General features: G+C 42.8%; 1 protein-coding gene across 1 annotated transcript in view; it reads right to left on the bottom strand.

Moving 5' to 3' along the window:
• Window positions 1-14,001, bottom strand: part of xkr7b (XK, Kell blood group complex subunit-related family, member 7b) — a 68,730-nt gene extending 54,729 nt beyond the window's left edge. The window contains exon 1 of the mRNA XM_020655894.2: window positions 13,305-14,001. Within this exon, the coding sequence (XP_020511550.2) occupies window positions 13,305-13,918 (614 nt within the window). The 5' untranslated portion in view covers window positions 13,919-14,001. The remainder of the gene's footprint in view (window positions 1-13,304) is intronic.
• Between the last annotated feature and the right edge of the window lie 5,863 nt (window positions 14,002-19,864).

The following is a 19,864-nucleotide window of genomic DNA, read 5'->3' as shown; positions in this document are numbered from 1 at the left end:
TTTAATGTTGTCGTCGAAAGAGTCCGAGCGTGTTAATTCAAAGAGTGCGGCGGTTGATGAGATGTTAACTGTGGCTGAGTGTGTGTCTGTTTGTGCAGGCGTGTATTCATTATCTATACATGGGCACATCTTTCAGTATGTGAGTGTGTGTCCACCTGCAGGGCACATGCTAATAACATGCATCACTGCAGCGAACTGCACAGGCTGTCCTACATAAAACACACACACATGCAGCACACACACACACACACACACGTTGAGAGGATTTTTAAAGGAGAAGCACGTATCAGACATTTCAAACTTTTAAACACCGACATCTCTCCGCCCCGGGACCCCCCGCTGTGCTGATTTGAGATGAACGACTAACAGGAAACACAGAGAGACGTTGACTTTACATGGGGAGAAAGAGAGAGAGAAAGAGAGAGAGAGAGAGAGAGAGTGACAGAGACAGATCGGATGACAGGGGCAGCTAGCAGGAAATGCTACATTCCTTCACACACACCAAACACACAGAAATTTGATTGACAGCTCCCTCAAGGGCTGTAGTGAATTATTCAGCAGAGTCTGACGGACCGACAGACAGGAGAGCATGCAGAGAGACAGAACATCAGTCATATACACTGAGCAGACAGACAGACAGACAGAGAGACAGACACACACACACACACACACACACACACACACACACACACACACACACACACACACGGCTGAGGATCATTAAAACTTCCCTCCAGTCACATTTTTATTCATGATCGATAACTTGAATTTGAATTTTACATCAACTTCTGTGAATTCATGACCAGGGACTTTTAAATTCTTTAACAGACACATTTTGAAATTCGACATGTGCTGTGAGGAAGGACAATTAAGACGTCGACATCAACAAAAGGAGGTCGTAGTCGAACAAGGGAGAGCTATTAACAAAAAGGCCGGCCAATCAGCTCACAGCAAACTTCTCTGGTTTGTTCTTTTGGGTTCTCCATTTGGTCATTGACAATATTTCATTAGTTAGATTACATCAAAGCATATCCATGACATTCAGACTCATGACATAACCAAAACAACACACAACAAACAAGACAAACTGGTCAGCCTCACACAGACGGTGTGTTGAGTAAATAAAAAAAATGCAGCTCTGCTTTGAGGAAACAGTCTTATAGGTTTGAGAATTGGAAATATCAGATCTCTACCAAACATGAGCACGGATGTGATCGACAAAGGACAAAACAACTGCACAAATATATTACAGTGAACAATTATGTACCAGAACAGCTGCATCATAACCTACATCTGTTTGGTAAAGGTCAGTAAATTATTTGTTAAATGAAGATATGCCTGGGTCACTCTGACAGATTTTGACTAAGACCATAAATCCTCAAGTAGTAATCGGTAGTCTATTAGGCGTCTCATTACGGCCGGGGGGTGTGACCCACACAAACAAATAAAGCCGTGTTAACTTGAACATAATTCAACATAAGTTTCTCTGTCTCTGGTCCAAACAAATCCAGAGCATTCAGGAGCAGAATCTAAAGTTAGAAGGAGGACATACTGGCTGCTGCATTGTTGTCAGAGAAGCCAGCACTTCAACGCACTTTTTGAGGTCACTTTATCATTTCAGTCAGTAGATGTCTGACAGGTCGCTCCTTTAACAAATCCTGGCACATTTTCTCCAGAAGTCTTCTAATATTCAAAGTTAAACAGGATTGAATGCTATGTTGGGGCATCTGATTAGGATCCTCCTGGACGCCTCCCTTTGGAGGTTTTCCGGGGACGCCCAACTGGGAGGAGACCCAAAGTTCACTTGAGGGATTATACATCCAGTCTGGCCTGGGAACACCTTGGGATCCCCCAGGAGGGGCTGGAAAACATGACAGGGGAGAGAGAAGTCTCGGTTGACTTACTGCGCTTGCTGCCACAGCGACCCGACCTCAGATAAGCGGAAGAAAAAGGATATATGGATGGGAATGAATGCTTTATTTTAATGTATCAACATCAAACTCCTCATATGACCGAGCTGAACAGTCAAACCTCTATAGACAACTTAGCTTGTGCAAGTTTTTTTTTTTCCCTTCGAGTCTCTTTCCGGAGCTGAATTTCCTGCCCGGCTGCGTCTCTCTCTTCCAACAGGGCTGCACCGCTTCAAATAGCAACAAACTCTTTCTAACCTCCAGCCTGAACTAAACCTTCATCATAATGAAAATGAACCGTTTGAGTCGAGGAGCTCAGTGAGTGCAGTACTCAGCACCGAGTTAACTCTCCCTGACAGGCTGAATTCAGGGCACACCGTCCCCCCCACAACCAGACCAACAGTTATTAGAGGATCCCACACAGAGCTCAGTGCGGTGTTCTGTGAAGGATGGGTTTCCTGTTATATTTTTTTACGTCTGCATGTTTGAAGCTCTGCTGGTGGCTCAAAGCGTCAGAATTAAAATAAAAAAAGGGTTTAATTCTAAGGCCGTCAAAGGTTACCCCTTTTTCTTCCTGCCTTCTTTTAATTTTGAAATCGTACCTCAAAAATATGAAAGGTAGAACACACAACTCAAAGGAAATGTATCACACTTTACTTGAACATAACCGACCAACGCTTCCATCAATGATCAATTTATCAGTTATTAGAACTCAAGTCAACTTCAACTTTATTTTTCCCCGAAGGGCTGATTGAACAAAAGACAAAAGTACATCCAAAAAGCCAAAACAGCAAAATGCAGGAGACACTGAATATAGCAGCCTACGAGAAACAGCCGAGATCTGTCACTGAGGTGCTTAGCAGCTTCCATCGAAATAAAGAATATGACTTGGCGCCGGTCGCAGCACGAGCATGTGCCCCAGCTCAATGGATAGATTTACTATTTCATACCATTATAAATTGTAAACTTCCTGACAACGTTACCCTCTCTCATTGATGAATGTCTCAGGAAGAAACAGAAGGAAGAGCGCTTCACTTTAAGAGTCAAATTCCTACAACCCAACTTCTAAAATCCTCAACCAGACAAGGACACAGCCAGCACTTCCTGTCGCCATCTTTGTTTGGGGCGAAGAATGGAGACATTTTTCTGAAACTCCTTAAGATGTACTCTCAGGTAGGATGGTCTGCTCTGGAGACCTGTAGGCTCACACACTGGTACACATTTATAAAAAATGGCAACTCTTGGTCTGCTCCCAACACTACCTATGTGTTTTAATGAAGCAGACAAGTACCGGACAGTATTCTTTATGCTCTCAGGACCTCTTTATGTCCCAAACACTCTGACAAAAACGGGGAAAAAGGCTTTTGGGTGTTCTGCATCCTCAGCCTGGAATCTGTCGCAGAACGACTTGAAACTGAAGGAGCTGGTGTCCTTAAATGTTTTTAAAATCTAAAATGAAAGACCTGGAAGCAGATTCTACAGGATGTTGATGCTTCTAGCACAAATGTTTGGACTACTGACCCCCAGATTTGACCCATAAATGTTTCTCTTTCACTGCAATTTCTAGTGCTTTTGTAAATTGTACTTTGACTCCCGTGTGTGTCTCGGTCTGTAAGCATCTTCACCCAACACCTTCAATCTACTTTTAAAGATTTAAAGAGACCAGCTCCCCCAGACGCAGATCATCCTGCAGGAGATTCCAGGGCCGCAGGAGCAGCTTATGCCTGAAACTTTTCCCACTTCAAGCAGCCTGTGGGAACAGATAGCAAAAAGACGTTTTGAGAGCGCAGAATGTGTCTTCCAGCACTTTTCACATGAATACGATCACACAAGTTTGAGGGAAGCAGATTGAGAATAGCCTTTTAACAAAGGACATGCCAACGATTCAGTCTACGCATAGACAATGCAGGCAAGCCGACACAATCATACACTGTTCAAAGATGAGTCAGGGCTCTGAGATCTGTTATGATTAACCGCCTGCTATTAAACTTCTGAACTCAAACAATGCCTTCCATCCACAATATTGTCCTAAAAAAAAACCTGTGAGCCTGTTGCCTGTGTGCTGCAGCTGCTGCTGTCTGTTCTTATCTCCTCCTCCTCCTCCTGACTTTGGACCGAGCTGCTCTTTTCTTCATCGCTGCCGTTTGTTTTTTGTTCCTCAGTACAAGATGAAAAATCGAAGCGCTTCAAATTGTTCCACAGTCCAAAACAAACACCAATAAAGCGACTTATTGTTCCTACATCACCGCACACACACACACTCCACCTGCAGTGTCTCTCGAGCTCTCCTCAGGTCTAACCCCGCCCCTTAATTATGATGTCATCTTTGACCACGCACACACAATCAAAAATATCAAAACGTCAAAACGTCCTGTTGGCATGAAGTGTGATGTGCACACAAACACACACAAATACATTTCAGTTATTTACCCTTTTTATAGCCGATGATAATGGCAACATTAGCTTAATTTAAAAACATTTTAAATCATAATTTAACTTCTTTTTACACCTTTCATTCAAGTGTATCTGAGGTTGTATCTGAGGTTGTATCTCAGGTTGTATCTCAGGTTGTATCTGAGGTTGTATCTCAGGTTGTATCTGAGGTTGTATCTCAGGTTGTATCTCAGGTTGTATCTCAGGTTGTATCTGAGGTTGTATCTCAGGTTGTATCTGAGGTTGTATCTCAGGTTGTATCTCAGGTTGTATCTGAGGTTGTATCTCAGGTTGTATCTCAGGTTGTATCTCAGGTTGTATCTGAGGTTGTATCTCAGGTTGTATCTGAGGTTGTATCTCAGGTTGTATCTGAGGTTGTATCTGAGGTTGTATCTCAGGTTGTATCTCAGGTTGTATCTCAGGTTGTATCTCAGGTTGTATCTCAGGTTGTATCTGAGGTTGTATCTCAGGTTGTATCTGAGGTTGTATCTCAGGTTGTATCTCAGGTTGTATCTGAGGTTGTATCTGAGGTTGTATCTCAGGTTGTATCTGAGGTTGTATCTCAGGTTGTATCTCAGGTTGTATCTCAGGTTGTATCTCAGGTTTGAACATGCAGAGCTCAGAGATACGATCAGTTATGTCTATGTTATAGAAAAGATGACCTGTTTTAACAGAAATGCTCATGTACTAAACCTTAAAGATATCCACACAGTTGGAGGTGGCGAGGCTGGTGATGAAGCTGACATTTTCCTTCCTTTTTTAATCGGCTTTTTTCCAAAATGGCTGCCAATCGCTCGTTACCCCGGGGGAACCGCCGTAAAGAGCGTCTGAGTGACAGGCCTCCAAATTAAAATGAAAAGTAAGAGCAATAATCATTCAGTCACTTCATTTATGAATGAACAGCCAAGCAAAATCCTCCCCCCCCCACACACACACACACACACACGCACACACACGCACACACACGCACACACACACACACACACACACACACACACACACACACACACACACACATATCTGTATGATTCAGCGTATTGAGCCTCATTGAGGCTGCCAGTTAGCCACTCGGACTGATTATTAGTGCACAGCTAACAGTCAGACGTCCTGAACCGAGTGACCATTTGGAACCAATTCAATTACTTCTCTCTGTGATTGATTGATCTGGTCTGGCACAGACTGGAACCAATCGGATTGTCCTAAAAACTGCAACGCTTGGCCGACCACTGAACTCCAGCCAGGAGTACAGCTGATGACCTGCTGATCCGTACGTCCGCCTGTCTGTCAACACTCTGTGTACTGTCACAGACTTTTTGTGTGCATGTCGGAGTGAACCAATCATCTTTTCAGGTTGACCTATTCTGCTGATCCTCATTTTAAAACTCACTTGTAGTGTTACAATGCTGGATGCTCAAACTAAACGTGGTCAAAGTTTCAGATCATGAGGTAAACGTTTGTTGGAGTAATCCCAGGATGAGTCTGCAGAGGGCGCAGACGGCTTGTTCTGCAAATCAGCTGATAGTTCCTCGATATGAAACCACAAATTTCACACGGTGGCTTCAAGCCTCTATGCAAGCCGGTGAAACCTCGTACATAGACTCTCTTCTCCCAGCACTAGAGAGCAGTTCTCCCCTGGCAGCCCTGCAGCGTTCGGACCCCTGGGGAGGCTTCTAGAGAGCTGGCCAATCAGAAGAAAGTGGGCACGTGAGGAGGGGGGGGGCCTTAAAGAGACAGCAAAGTCTAAAGTTAATTTTCTAGAACATTCCTGTTTAAAAAAAACTCCCTTTTGCACTATTTAAGACGAGAGAAAAATATGAAGTCAGGCTGTGCAACATGTCGCATTGAAGGCAGTGAGCAGCGTTGAACTGCTCGTCTAACAACGATGATTTTAAATGTATTTTAAATATGTTAACAGAAACTAACCAATTCAGGCAGAGGCTGAAATGAGGGTTTTTACTGACGCCGTGGTATCTGAAAAATAAGGACGCAAAGCTACTCTACAGACTGACAACATGAAACACACTCCCACCCGCACTCTCAGGTCTGCAGATGCAAACCTCCTGCCCCCCCCCTGTTTTATGGTTTTATATTTTGTCAAAGCGTCTTTGAGTTCTTAGAAAAGCGCTATAAAAAACCAATGTATTATTATTATTAAAGGTTAAAATTAGGAGAATATGATGATGGTTTAAGTCTTTTGACTACTCAAAGCTCTTTCACACCGCAGGTCACACTAGAGGCTGCTGTATAAAGAGTCCATCAGAAGTACCTTATCCCATTCATTCACACTCATACAGTGGCAACAAAGCAGCAGGAGCAACTTGGGGTTAAGTGTCTTGCCCAAGAACACATCGGACAGGTTGCGGCAGGAGCTGGGGATTGAACCCCTTACCTTCCTGTTGAGAGACGTCCGGCTCTACCAACTGAGACACAGCGGATGGATATTGTATTTGTTTTGGAGGTATTTCATCACTGGTGTCTAAATGATAGATATTTTGAGCTGAAAGCGGTACCAAAACAAGAAAAATCAAAGATCAGCGAAGGTCTTTGATTTTTCCTTCCTGATGTGGCGATGAATATTTGCACCAAGTTTAATACATGAAAGGGGTTATATTGAAGTCCAGTTCAATACCAGCAGAAACTGCTCTGATTAACCGCTGACCATTTCTCCCGTGCTCCATCTGCTACTGCCTCAGTTACCGTTTTCCTACAACTCCCAGAATGCCTTTCAAAAGATGTTGACCTTGCTGCTTTTTCAGCCGTGGATTTCAAATGCAGATCGAGAAAAAGATATCAACATCAAAGCGAGAGCCTCCACTCGAGAGAGAGAGAGAGACAGAGAGAGAGAGAGAAGGTGAGTCGACCTTGATTCAAACCGCAACCATGCCTCTCTACAGCAATGCATTATGGGCTCCCGTGGCTGTTTATGAAGGTTTGTGTAGCTCTTGTTCAACATTTTGAGAATGCTAGACTGACATGTGAAGTTGCTGTTTTACTGCAGATAACAAAATGATAATCTCCTCTGTCACACGGCTGCTGGATTATCTGGACGGGAAGTTTCATTTTCTGTCAGATTTGAACAAATAAAAACTTGCTGCACTGTTTCTCTCTCAGTGTTTACATGGATTATTCTTTGATGATTGACGGAGAGATGCAAGAAAGAAAAAATGCTAAGAATCAACAAATACAGGTTTTTTTTAAGTCAGAGTTTTGGGCTAGAGAAAAAAATAAAAACAATGGCCCAGTGGATGTTTGATGAAACTGTTTCATAAAAACTAATTTCTCTCTTGATAGTTTCAATTTTTGCATCTGGTTTTTGATAAAAAAAACAAAGGACACAACACTCGTCTTTGAGCCTGATTATTAAAAATGATATTTTTGCAGGATCTGCAGCAGACTGACAGAGCGAGGAGGTGCTGCTCATTTTCTATTTAAAGGTCACACAGCCATTAAAGATTCATCTGATACGTCTGTTGATTGAGTTCATTTGATCTACTTTACACAAACACACAAACGCCTTTTTCTTTCATCGCCATCACATCACATCATGTTCTCAAACCATTTTTTAAAAAAAAGTCAGCTCTTGATAACCAAAAGACGATGATATCACGAGGGTTTTCGTGATCAGTAAGGCTGACTGTGAAGATTTAAACCAGTGGTTCTCAGCTGGTGGGTTGGGACCCCAAAAGTGGGTCGCCTAGCTTTTTTCAGTGGGTCGCGAGCGTGTGCCTGGAAAAAACGGTCTTTCATTAAACGTGTTAATTTTGTTCAGTTTCTTGCAACCTTGATGCTGCAAACTGCAAAAACTGCACAAATTTTAATTAAATCAATCTGATTGGATGAAAAATAATCATTTTGGGTTTTTCAGGGAGGAGCTGGTGGTGGGTCCTAACGCTAGACGAGTTGAGAACCACTGATTTAAACGACACTGATGTCTGCATTTACCTTAAAACTTCAAAATAAAAGCCCATCTCATTTTAAGGCCCAGTCCCTTACAGCCTGATGTTTCTGCATGTTTTGAAATATGAAGACAGATCTCATTAGATGCCCTTATACATCCCACAACAAGCAAAACAACATCAAGCAATGCAATTGGCAGCCTTGAGCAGAAAGAGTAAGTGGTAGTTAGTTGTTCATTTGGTGACTGTTTTGACGTACTGTTGATTAAAGTGATCAGATATACGATCAAGAGTCGGTATATTGTGTTTTATTTTGAAATGCTGGATGCTTTATGTGTTTCCTTGTCTGACTTCTTGTCTGGGTTTATCTGCTCTGTTGCACTTGACGTGTACTTGTAGTGAGTTCTGTCATAAATAGTATTTGGAGACCTAAGGAGCCGAACAGACCGGCTTCTTCTGGCACCAGTGGAAACACACACATTGACTAGAGAAGGCGTGATCAGCTCTGGAGTGTGCGGTGCGGACGCAACCCAGCGCACACAGAACCTGTGGAAACTTCCTGTTAATATTTATGTGCATGGTCTTCTTTGCTTTTTTTTTTTATCTCGTCTGGACACATCAGTATCAAATTCAGTCGGTGTAATAACCAGCTAAAAACTTCTCACAGGAGCTTTAAGTTATCAGAGAAGGAAGCTAAGCTAACGTTAGCAGTACCTCGGCTTGCATCCCCTCCTGATATCCTGCCAAAGAGGGATGAAAACACCCTTTTTTTGAGTGTTTTTTCATTTTCTTCAATTGAAAAGAAAGCAATACAGCCTCTCAAAAACATGATTGATTATATTAGCTTATCTGAAAAACTATATTTATATTCTTAACCAATGAAATGTCTGCTTTCATCAGGCGTCTTTCATTATCAGGGTACGCCTCATACTGGCAGCAATACATAAAAAACATTCTGTATTGAGATCATAATGTATATCAACCTCATCTTTTTTTCAGGACTGCACAGCTCCACCTCAAATTCCTCTTCCTCTCCTTCCCGTCTCTGCCTCTGCTGAGCTGCTGCAATGCAAAAATGTTCTCCGGTGATTGACAGGAGACATGTGCTAACATATTCTGGCTTTGACATTAAAATGCATTTCACACTCAGGTGTCATTCTGCTGCATTTGATTTAACTGCAAATCATTTGGTTGAGTTGAGCCATGGGAAATGAAGATTTGATGCATTTTTTTTTTTCACAAATAATTAAAAGATCACAACTAAATTACAGGTTCAGGTGTACAAAATTAAAGCACATCTTGCTGCAGGTGTGACCCCCCCCCCCCCCCCTCCCGAGTAAATTCCACATGCGCTGCTGAATAAATCTCAGCTCATCAAAATTAAAAACCGGAGTCAGACTCTGATCTGAGGCGAGCCAAGGAGGATCCAACTCTCCCGGCAGCAACTATCCCATTAAAACCAACTCATTCTCATTCTCCGGCTCTCAGCATCTTATTGTTGTTCATTAAAGCAGTTCATTACCCAGTCTGCATGTAATTATTCGGCGCTCTATTCCCACATGCTCTATTTTGGAATTAGCTGGTGTTAAAAAAAAAACTGTTTTCCTGTCTCCTTTTGCCTTCACAGTGAGGTCAGAGGTCGGCTGCAGGCCTGGAGCAGAAAGCTAAAAAAAAGGCTTAAGGATGCTTAAGGAGAGGTGTCGACTCATTTAGTCACAAAACTAAAAATCACTGCCAACCGGAGCAGATCGATCCTGTCAAACCGGCCTCTGTCAGTTAATTGTCTTTCAAAAAGAGACACAGACGTAAGCTGGAATTGTCTGGCGAATCGTAATAAGCTGTTCAATGGAAGCTCCAACTATTCATTCCTTTCTTTTTTCAGGTCAGTGTTGGCTCAGCATGGGGGGCTCAGCATTTGGGGGGGGGGGGGGGGGGGCAAAGAAGAGGTTGGGAACACCTGCTCAATAAAATATTCTTTGTAAGTGTTTAAAGTCATGTCACTGTCATTTTTGTTTGGCACTTCCTTATATTTGAAAAGTAAAAACAGGAAAATGTTGGAGGAGAAAGCAGAGAAAAAGATGCATCAAAGGATCAAGTTTGAGGTCGAACTGTTCATGGGGCGCAAACTGAGCAAAACCTGCACCCTGTTAATGTAATTCTTAATCATTTTATTTAACCTCGTGAGGGTTTATTTCATCAGCTAGGGAGATAAAATTATAGCTGCAGCTCAGCGCTCAGCCCCTGAATCAACGCATCAATAAAACTGAAGCAGTGTACTACCTTACATTTCAGTGGCCCCAACAAAAAGCTTCTGCACACTAAACACTGCCCCCCCACAAAGCAATAAATGGAAAAAGAACTCTTTAATTAAAAAGCAATCAACAAAAGCAGCATTCAATGAAGACAAATAAAAACAGGAAGTGGAAACGCTATCATAAATCTGGTTAATTTACCCTGAAGAAACATCAGAGGCAGAAGGAGACATAAAGTAGGAAGATAGGTTTAAAAGCTACCAGCAAATCTGTTTTTACGATACGTTAAAGGTCACATATTCTCCTCCTTTTCAAGAACTTTAAATAATTCTCAGAGCTCCTCAAAACATGTGTGTGAAGTGTCTTGTTCTAAATCCACTCTGATCCTGTATTTGATCATGTCTATAAACCCCTCTATTTCAGCCCTGCTCAGAACAGGCTGTTTCTGTGTCTGTACCTTTAAATATGTAAATGAGCGGTGTCTGACCACGCCCCCTCTCTGGAAGGGCTTTGGGTGTACTTGGTGCTTTCTCGCTCCATGTCCTATTGTTTACAGTGAGAAGGCAGACTCAGAGGGCAGAACAAACACCTAGCTGTGGGAGTGTCACCCACCTGGGGGAGGGGCTACTGCCCTTTGTGATGTCATGTAGGGAAAATCTCCAAAACGGCCTGTTTGAGCACAAAAGTGGAGCAGGAAAAAGACGGAGAGGATGGACTTTTCTCATCATTGGGGGGTTTGAAGACAGACTGGGGACACATATTAGAGTAAGAGGAACATGGTGAAGTGTATTTTGCAGAATGTGACCTTTAAAAGTGAATGAACTTTTAACACAAAAACACACGACCTCCTCCAACATCTTTGCCGTCAACACGACGAAGAAAAGGACATTTAAACAAGCTTGCTGCTGAGCTGACTGGCATTGACTACACTGTCGGAGGCTGCAGAATAGAATATGGATTTTTAACTATTTTCTGACTTTGTGTGTGTTTTGAAAAGCCACCACACAACCCTTGTATGTCCGATCAGACTCACCTCAGGATTCGATCACCTCAGACTTGTCTCAGACTCGTGGGCGATTGGACTCTGACTTGTTTGAGTCACAGGTCTCTCCGGTTACAGTCTGTGGTCTCACAAAATCCACATAGCTTTCTTTTTTTTTTCTTTTTTTTTTAACCTTTTCATTGACTGTGTTGTCTCTCCTGCCGCGTGTCACAGTCTGCCCTCAGCGCAGACTGACAGGCTGCTCTGCTGTCACTCAGGTTTCACTTCATCACATTTCCTCACTATTGCAAGGTACAGGTGATGTTTCTATTCTGTGCAGCATCTCTGCTGGGTAAGTGTTAGTTTTTATGCACAAAATGTGATGAAATATTGCATATGCTGTTGCAGGTAGACTGCAACGATGGAATAAACAATCAGAACGTTAGTCAGGGAACACTTTTCATTAAATTTGAACGTGCTGCAATTTAAATCATTTGAAATATCACAACAAAGTGCTTTTCCTGCAAAGGTTTACCCATGAGACTGACAAGAAATGCTACAGTAGGCAGCATTTTTACATTTTTTTATGGTAAAAAAAACTGGACACTGTAGTTGCCAGAGCATCACCGTTTAAAATATGGTAAAACTTTTTCTACTATTACGGAATATCAGTACTGTTTTATGGATAGGGTTTAAGTTGGTTCCAAGTTTTTACAATAGAAAGAAATGTTGTTTTATAATATGACATGGTTTAACCTTTATTGATGCAGAATTTCAAAAGTGTAACGCACTTTGAACTGCAGTTGAATTTGTCTGAAAGCTGCTTTAGAAATGAAGTTTGAACATTCTTGTAGTTTCAGTTGAATTTCTCATTCTGTCTTTTTTCTGTTGCATATTAAAGATATTTTCTGTGATTTTGAGCGAGTTAAAATAGACTGCTTTTTTAAGCCTATACTGTATTCTGTGAACATGATCGAGGGATGAACAGGCAACCTGATGATGTGAGAACCTTGAAGTATCACATTGTTAACTGTGCATTACAGGGTTTTTAAAAACAAATCACAGAGCAGCAGGACATTATGTGTGTGTGTGTGTGTGTGTGTGTGTCCCACCATGGCTTCACTCATTCTACATTTCATCTGTCCCACTTATGCCCTCATCCTAAAAAAAAAAAAAAAAAGATGGAGTGTGGAGGGAGAAAAGATTCAGTTTGGAGATCAGTAATGTGACAAGAGGAGGGAGAGCAGCGGGGTCTGAACCACAGAGCTCAGATGATGCTCCTGTCAGCATGTCAGGACCATCACACACACACACACAAACACACACTCACACATACACACACACAGAGGCTGCATGTTGGAGCTCCTGCATGCAGCCGCTCACAGTCTGTCACAGAAGGAGCAGAAGGGCAGACGGACAAAGAGGCTCATTCAGAGGAATCCACATTTTTTACTATGACTGTAAGAAGTGTTGTGTGTGTGTGGAAGTGGAGGCTGCAGATTCAGCTTTTCTTGGATTGAATCTCACTCTTTCCTGGTTGATTTCTGCACCGTTCTGTCACCAGTGCATGAAAGAGAAAGGTAATATTTTGGGGTGATGAGCGCACAAGCGTGTACGTGAACGGACATGGAGGCACGCACACGCAGTGAGCACGTACATACACACACTCGGATCTCTAACGCTATCCTGCTGGGGATGCAATGCTCACATGTGCAGCGCGCACATATTAAACAATCACCAGCACAGTCTGCAAACACGCGCTCCCGCACACAAAGCATGCATGCACACCCCTCTTGTTCCCCAGCACACCCCAAAACAACAGCGGTCCTACCTCCACACTTGCCCGAGCTGCAGGACGTGGAGCACGGATTGAAAGACCCACATGCAGATGGTACAGCACCTCCGCGGGGCTCCGACTCTCCCTGCCGCGGCAGGCGGGGTAGGGGACGTGTAAACCGGGGTAGCATTCGCGGCGTTCACTGCCACCGCGCTTCCACCGCGCTGGTCGCTGTCCTTGGTGCTTAAACCGTTGTCGTCGAGCGCAGCTGCTCCTCCTGCCGCGCCTGCCGCCGCCGCCGCCGCGCAGCTCCCGCTGCCGCTCGAAGCTCCGTCTCCGCCGCTCAGCTCCGTGTAGTCATAGACGAACCACCTGAAACTCAGAACCTGGACCACGGCGGAGGGCACCACCACGAAGACGAGCGTCAAGCCGAACCACCAGAAGTCACCTCTCAGGTAGTAGTCGGCGGCCAGCCACAGGTCTGTCGCGCCGTCGGAGAAAAAGACGAGCAGGGCGCAGAGCACCCAGCAGCAGTCCAGCAGGGTGTAGGGCTTCCCGCCGGTGGCGCTGCAGCGGGGCCGGGCGGCGGGGATCCCCGGCTCCGAGAGGCTCCTGGGCGTGTTGTCATCTTCCACAGACACCGCTGCTCCATCCGACTTAGCGGCCATGTTGGTTAGGATAGGAGAGAAAGACAGAGAAAGAGGTGGGGATACGGGAGAGAGAGAGAGAGAGAGAGAGAGAGAGAGAGAGAGAGACAGAGAGAGAGAGAGACAGAGGGAGAGAGAGAGAGAGAGAGGATGGAGGGGGCTGGCTGTGTGCAGGAGACAGAGAGAGAGAGGGAGAGAGATTACATCATAACTAGCCTCATCATCAACCAATTAATTGTGAGGCATCATTACTAACAGCGCGTTTAACACCGTGGCACCAGCGCGATGTTTGCAGGACATCCAGCGTGCACACACACTCATCTGCAAAACAACGATGACCTGCAGGGTTTCTATTCCTTATTCTCATCGTTAAATCTATCAGATGCGAGTCTGACTCTGCAGCAGCTGATGCTCTCTGCTGCACATGACAAAACTGTATTTAAACCCATTTTTGCTGGTGCTCAGTTTTTCATCTGTTTTTACTATAAATGAAGTAAACCAGCTTTGCATCTTCTGCTGCTCCTGCACAATGAATCCCCCTGCCAGACAATAAAATGTTCAAATGTGCATTGACTCAAAATCATGACCCTCCTTTTATTGATGAGATTTTTTTCAGACAATGCATTCAGCAGTAAAAGTAGCTCGCCGTGACATTTTTCGGTGTTATTTATGAAGAGGAGGGGTTTGCTGAGGCTGACAGATCTTCAGTGAAAACCACAGTCTGCTGTCTGACAGGAGCAGAAAGGTTAAAGGATAATACCACAGAGTTTTTTCCCCCTCTCTCTCTCTCTCTCTCTCTCTCTCTCTGTGCATAAAATCAGCGCACTTAGAAATCAGCTGCTCGTTTGCTTTAGCTCAAAGGAAGAAGTCATAGTCTGCATGTTGATGCTTGTTAAGAACACAAAGTGATAAATCTATTTCAGTGAGAGAAACTTATTTATGCAGCATCGCCTCAGGAGGAGAACTGTCTAATTAACAATTGAAACTACTCAGACTTTACACTTTTTCCTTGTCCTTAGTTTTTCAGGTTGTAGCATGGATTCTTTAGATGTTAAGTTAATCATTTATGCACAAAAAGGTGTACACAGATTGCCTTGATATTCACAATGCTCTGAAGAATTTAACAGGCTTATACAAGTTAATGCAGTTGAAATAAATGCTAGTTAAATGAACATTTAAAGTTCAGTATCCTAAAGATCAATATATCTATTTGAGATTGAGGGTTTTACTTCAGGAGATAATTAGACATCAAACAGCCCAATGTCAGATTCTGTCAGCTTTTTCTGAAAGGATACAAACTACTAACTGACACTTTACAGTCACAGTGCGATCAACATGCATGCTTAAGGACAACCAATATATGTTTCCTGCAAACTAAACAGTGTGACAATATGAATATCAGAATGCAGCTAATGTTTTTCTAATCTAAAATAAAAATGACTTTGTAGACGTTTCATGGAGCAACAGGGTGATGTGTCTGACAATCAGACAAAAGAAAAGAAGACTGAAGACTGACGTTTGGGAAAAGACAATTTAGTGTTAGATTCAGACCAACAGTAAAACATTTTTGGTTTTGTTCTTTCACCTAAACGTCTCTGGAAGCTTCACATGAACTTCAGTTCTGGCTCCCTCAGGGTCAGACACGCACAATGCTGCACTTCCCCCCGCTGGCTCAGCTGACACCTCTCACCTCTGTGATGCCTCTGTTACTACCTCAGAAGACACGATAGAGGGGGGGGGATCACATCGACCCCCGATAACACCTTTTCAGGTGGAAGGCAAAACGACACAGGATTGTAAATATCGCGGCTTGAAACAGCCGTCTGAACAGGGCTAAAGTCCCCAGCTCCTGCAAGACACTTAACCCCAAGTTACAGCGGCATATGAATATGTATGAATAGATAAGTTAGTACTGATGGTCACATCACATAGCAGCCATCAGTGTGTGAATGTGTAGGTGTGACCTGCGGTGTAAAAGCACCTTGAGTAGTCAGAAGACTAGAAATACTTCAAATTCAAACATATGATGAGTAGGTTTAGTTATTATTTTCTCTTCTTCCCCTGCAGCAGCAGCTCTCTGTTTAAGTCTGCGTCTCTTTAAGGAGTATTTGTCTGATTGTAACGAGGCGGCGGTGCATTAAGCCCAACAAGACTCGGAGCAACTGGTTCCGTTTACGGCAGTGACCGCACTAATTGAAAAGATCCCATAAACTCTGAGCAGAGAATATAGGCAATAAAACTCTTTGGTAAATTAATGACTGTGCGCTTCAATGGCCCTCGATAAACCAATCAGACACACCGTGTTTCCGCATCAGGGGCCGACCGAGCAAGGTTTTCCTGAGCCGGGGGTCAGTCCAAAAAAAAAAACATCGGAGGAACACAATGTGGAGAGTTTGTGAATGTGAAGCTATCGCTGCAATCCTGTTACATGAAGAGCTGTGATAGGAGCTGAAGGTTAGACAAGAGTTGGTGTTTAAGAAACTGTCTTAACTCCTGAAATCCTGTCTGATCTCATCATGAACATTTCATCCACGGACTGGATTTGACACTTCAGAAAAAAAGAAAAAAAAAGCACATGTTCTTTGATGGAAGCAAAGCGCTGCAGTTCAAATGTTTGAGTTACTGCGAGAGGCTTTTTGAGCTCTTCTCCCTAACGATCCTGGAGTCTGATGCGTTTCCCTCAATTTCCTCTCTGTTTGATAAAAGGAAGTTTATTTAGTAACAGCTTTTATTGATGTAATCTGTCCACCCACACTTTAAATGGTCGCTACAAGAGACTAAAGAATGCTCTCCCAGCTGCTTTGTTTACGCCTCACTGCCGCATAATTCAAAGCTGGATAGTGTTTTTGGTTTTTGTTTCACGGCATATATTAAAAAAAATACACAGATTTGTCTGAATATTTTTCCTGATAAATGACGGCCATTATGAGTTCGAGACTAAGGGGAGCTAATTAGAGATCCACAGCTCATCACGGCTCCGACACACTTTTTAGAAAAACAAGAGCCGACTTTCTGCGCCGAAGAGAGAAAAGGCTCTGTCACATTTCTCACCACAATTATGAAATCAAAAGTTTTAACTGCAGAGTTTCTGCAAACTCAAACAACCGTGAAATAAATTAAACAAGTTGAAAGTTGTTTCGTTATCACTCGTGGGCAGACAAATGACTTTTTTGGGAGGATATACTTGGAAGAACATTTTTAAAAACAAGTCCCAAAAATTGGACCAAACCAAATCTTAACCTCAGAGTAAAAGGTCACATATTCTGCAAAATCCACTTCACCATGTTTTTCTAACTCTAACATGTGTCTCTAGTCCGTCTCCAAACCCCCCAAATGATGAGAAAAGTCCATCCTCTCCGTCTTTTGCCTGCTCCACTTTTCAGAAAATGTGTGCTCAAACAGGCAGTTTGGAGATTTTTGCTTCATGACATCACAAAGGGCAGTAGCCCCTCCCCCAGGTGGGTGACACTCCCACAGCTAGGTGTTTGTTCTGCCCTCTGAGTCTACCTTCTCACCGTTAACAATAGGACATGGAGCCAGAAAACCAGAGTACACCCGAGCTCTTCCAGAGAGGGGGGCGTGTTCAGACACAGTTCATTTACATATTTAAAGGTACAGACACAGAAACAGCCTGTTCTGAGCAGGGCTGAAATAGAGGGGTTTATAGACATGATCAAATACAGGATCAGAGTGGATTTAGAACAAGAAACTTCACACACATGTTTAGCTGTTACACAAACAAATTATGAAGTTTACAAAATCATTGTCACTCTTTAATTAGCCCAATTGTGTTTAATTGAATATCCCCTCTTTCATTGTAGCGCCCCCTGCAGGCTTGGTAGAGTCAACTCTCTGTGTGGAAGATAAAACGTTCCCCCGGGGAGTCTCACTTTCTTCCTGCTGCCTCACCTGAACTCACAGTCTGTCTTTGTATCACTCACAAGCTGCACATTGGAGACAAATGAGGGTCATTATGAGTTTGAGAGCGCGGGGAGCTAATTAGAGGTCTCAGATCAGTGCTGCTGCTGCTGCTGCTGCTCTGATACACTTTGGTGAATACACACAGACTCCTCGCTTCAGAGGGACTTTAGAACATCTGCACCAGTCCACCACTGCTTTAAAATCTTTCCCTTTTTCTTTATAGCTGCTTTCACTTCCAGTGGAGAGTGACAGAACAGATGAAAGTTGCATAACAAAGGTGGTGTATTGGACTTTAATCAACATCTCTGTGCATCACTGACACTGTAAGAGTCTGCAAGACCCTCAGGATGCTGCAGACCAATGCCCCCAACATTAGGAAAAACTATTATTAGTAACACGATAAAAGACGCATCAAGGATTTTGGGCTTTGATCTTTAGTTGAAATATTTTTATCTTCACAGGGAAAAATTACTGTCTTGCAAAATGTTGTTTTTTTCTTTGCACTTGTTAGGTGGGGTTTTTCTTCTGCCACAAATCTTATCTCTCATCATCACAAACATAAGAAACAGATCTAGCATCCTTCTGACAGACTGTCAGTCACTTAAACTGATGTTTTCTAGATTTATTTCACATCCCAAAACAAGAGTCAAAGGTGTCTAAGATAACAAATATGTATACGTCTTGGATGTTCTTTCAGCCAGGCTGAAGTTCCCTTTGTAGTCTTTCAAAATAAAAGCATGCTTAATATGAAAACTGAAACAGTGACTCTAACGCTGGTTCATATCAGGACAGTCTCAGAGTCAGGTGTCAGACCTCAGATGAAAAAGCGTCAGGTCTCTCGAAAACCTCAGTCATGTGTCAGCCTTCACTTTCAAACTGTGCCTCCCTCCACGTCCTGTTTATTTTTGTTTCTGTATTTATTCTTTTGTTGGTTGTGTGTTTGTTAAACAGTCCATAGTTTTAGTTTGTGTGATTGTCATGCCTTTCTTCTTTCATTATTTTAGTGCAACCCCCCAAAAAATGGAAAACTCTTTTAATTTGAAATGTGTCCAAGACATCTGTTTAACTCTGGTTTCCAATACAAAAAAAAGAAGGAAACAATAATTAGATATGTTATCCATGTGGCATAAAGTCCCAAAGTAAACAAAAACAATTTCAAGGAAAATTATTCTGAAAGATTTGAAAAATTAAAGAGCCTGAAGACAGAGAAACACATTTAAAAAAATACGCCTGAGCTGAATTAAGTCGACAGAAATGACAAAACAGAGAAAAAAAAATTACATGACTTTGGGAATATTGAATTAGCACACGAGCCAATTCTCTAGCAGTGAAGTTGTGGTCAGATAAGCAGCCTGAAGAGCCCCGAAGCTTCACTTTCAACATCAGTCGGAGGATTAGGAGGAAACAGAAACTCCCTCAGAGTCATTAAAAGGAAAAAAGCAAGGCCATAAAAACGAAGCTCTTTAAAGTGATTCATTACACGCAGAATTACATGGAGCCTGCTGAGTGTTCACTGATCTGAGGAAGCCTTCACTTTCCACAAATGTCAGCTCTCTCACAAAAAAATCTCTTCATTTGGCATTTCCAACTGTGTTTGCTTTCGATCCTGTCGTCAGTTTCGGAGCGCCTTGGAAAAAGCCTGAAGGTTCTGTGGGAACCGATTCAAACTGATCGCATCAGATCAAATCCGACAGAAAAGAACTACAACTCGATAGTCTGCAGGCACGGGCTCGAGATATTTCCTGATTAAAATAGACACTAAAGTTGTTCATGCGTCCATTTTGGCTCCATGGTTCATCTGAATAAAACATAGGAAGTGATGGCGGGAGTTAGCCTTAGCCGACCTTAAAGTGCGGAAAGTTATTTTTAAAAGCAGGGTTGGTAATTTCCTCAAGATCCACTTTTTCAGATTCTGGTGTAAATTGTCTTTAGGTTCTGACAGACATTAATAACTCATGTTCTCTGAAAAAGAAACAAAGAAAATCCATCATCTTTAGCAGTTTGTAAGTCTGTAAAAACTTCGACCAATGTCTGCCATGAGGTACC

This window comes from Labrus bergylta, chromosome 12 (genome assembly GCF_963930695.1).
Source record: "Labrus bergylta chromosome 12, fLabBer1.1, whole genome shotgun sequence".
Taxonomy (NCBI): Eukaryota; Metazoa; Chordata; class Actinopteri; order Labriformes; family Labridae; genus Labrus; species Labrus bergylta.
This window is presented reverse-complemented; position numbering and strand designations above follow the sequence as displayed.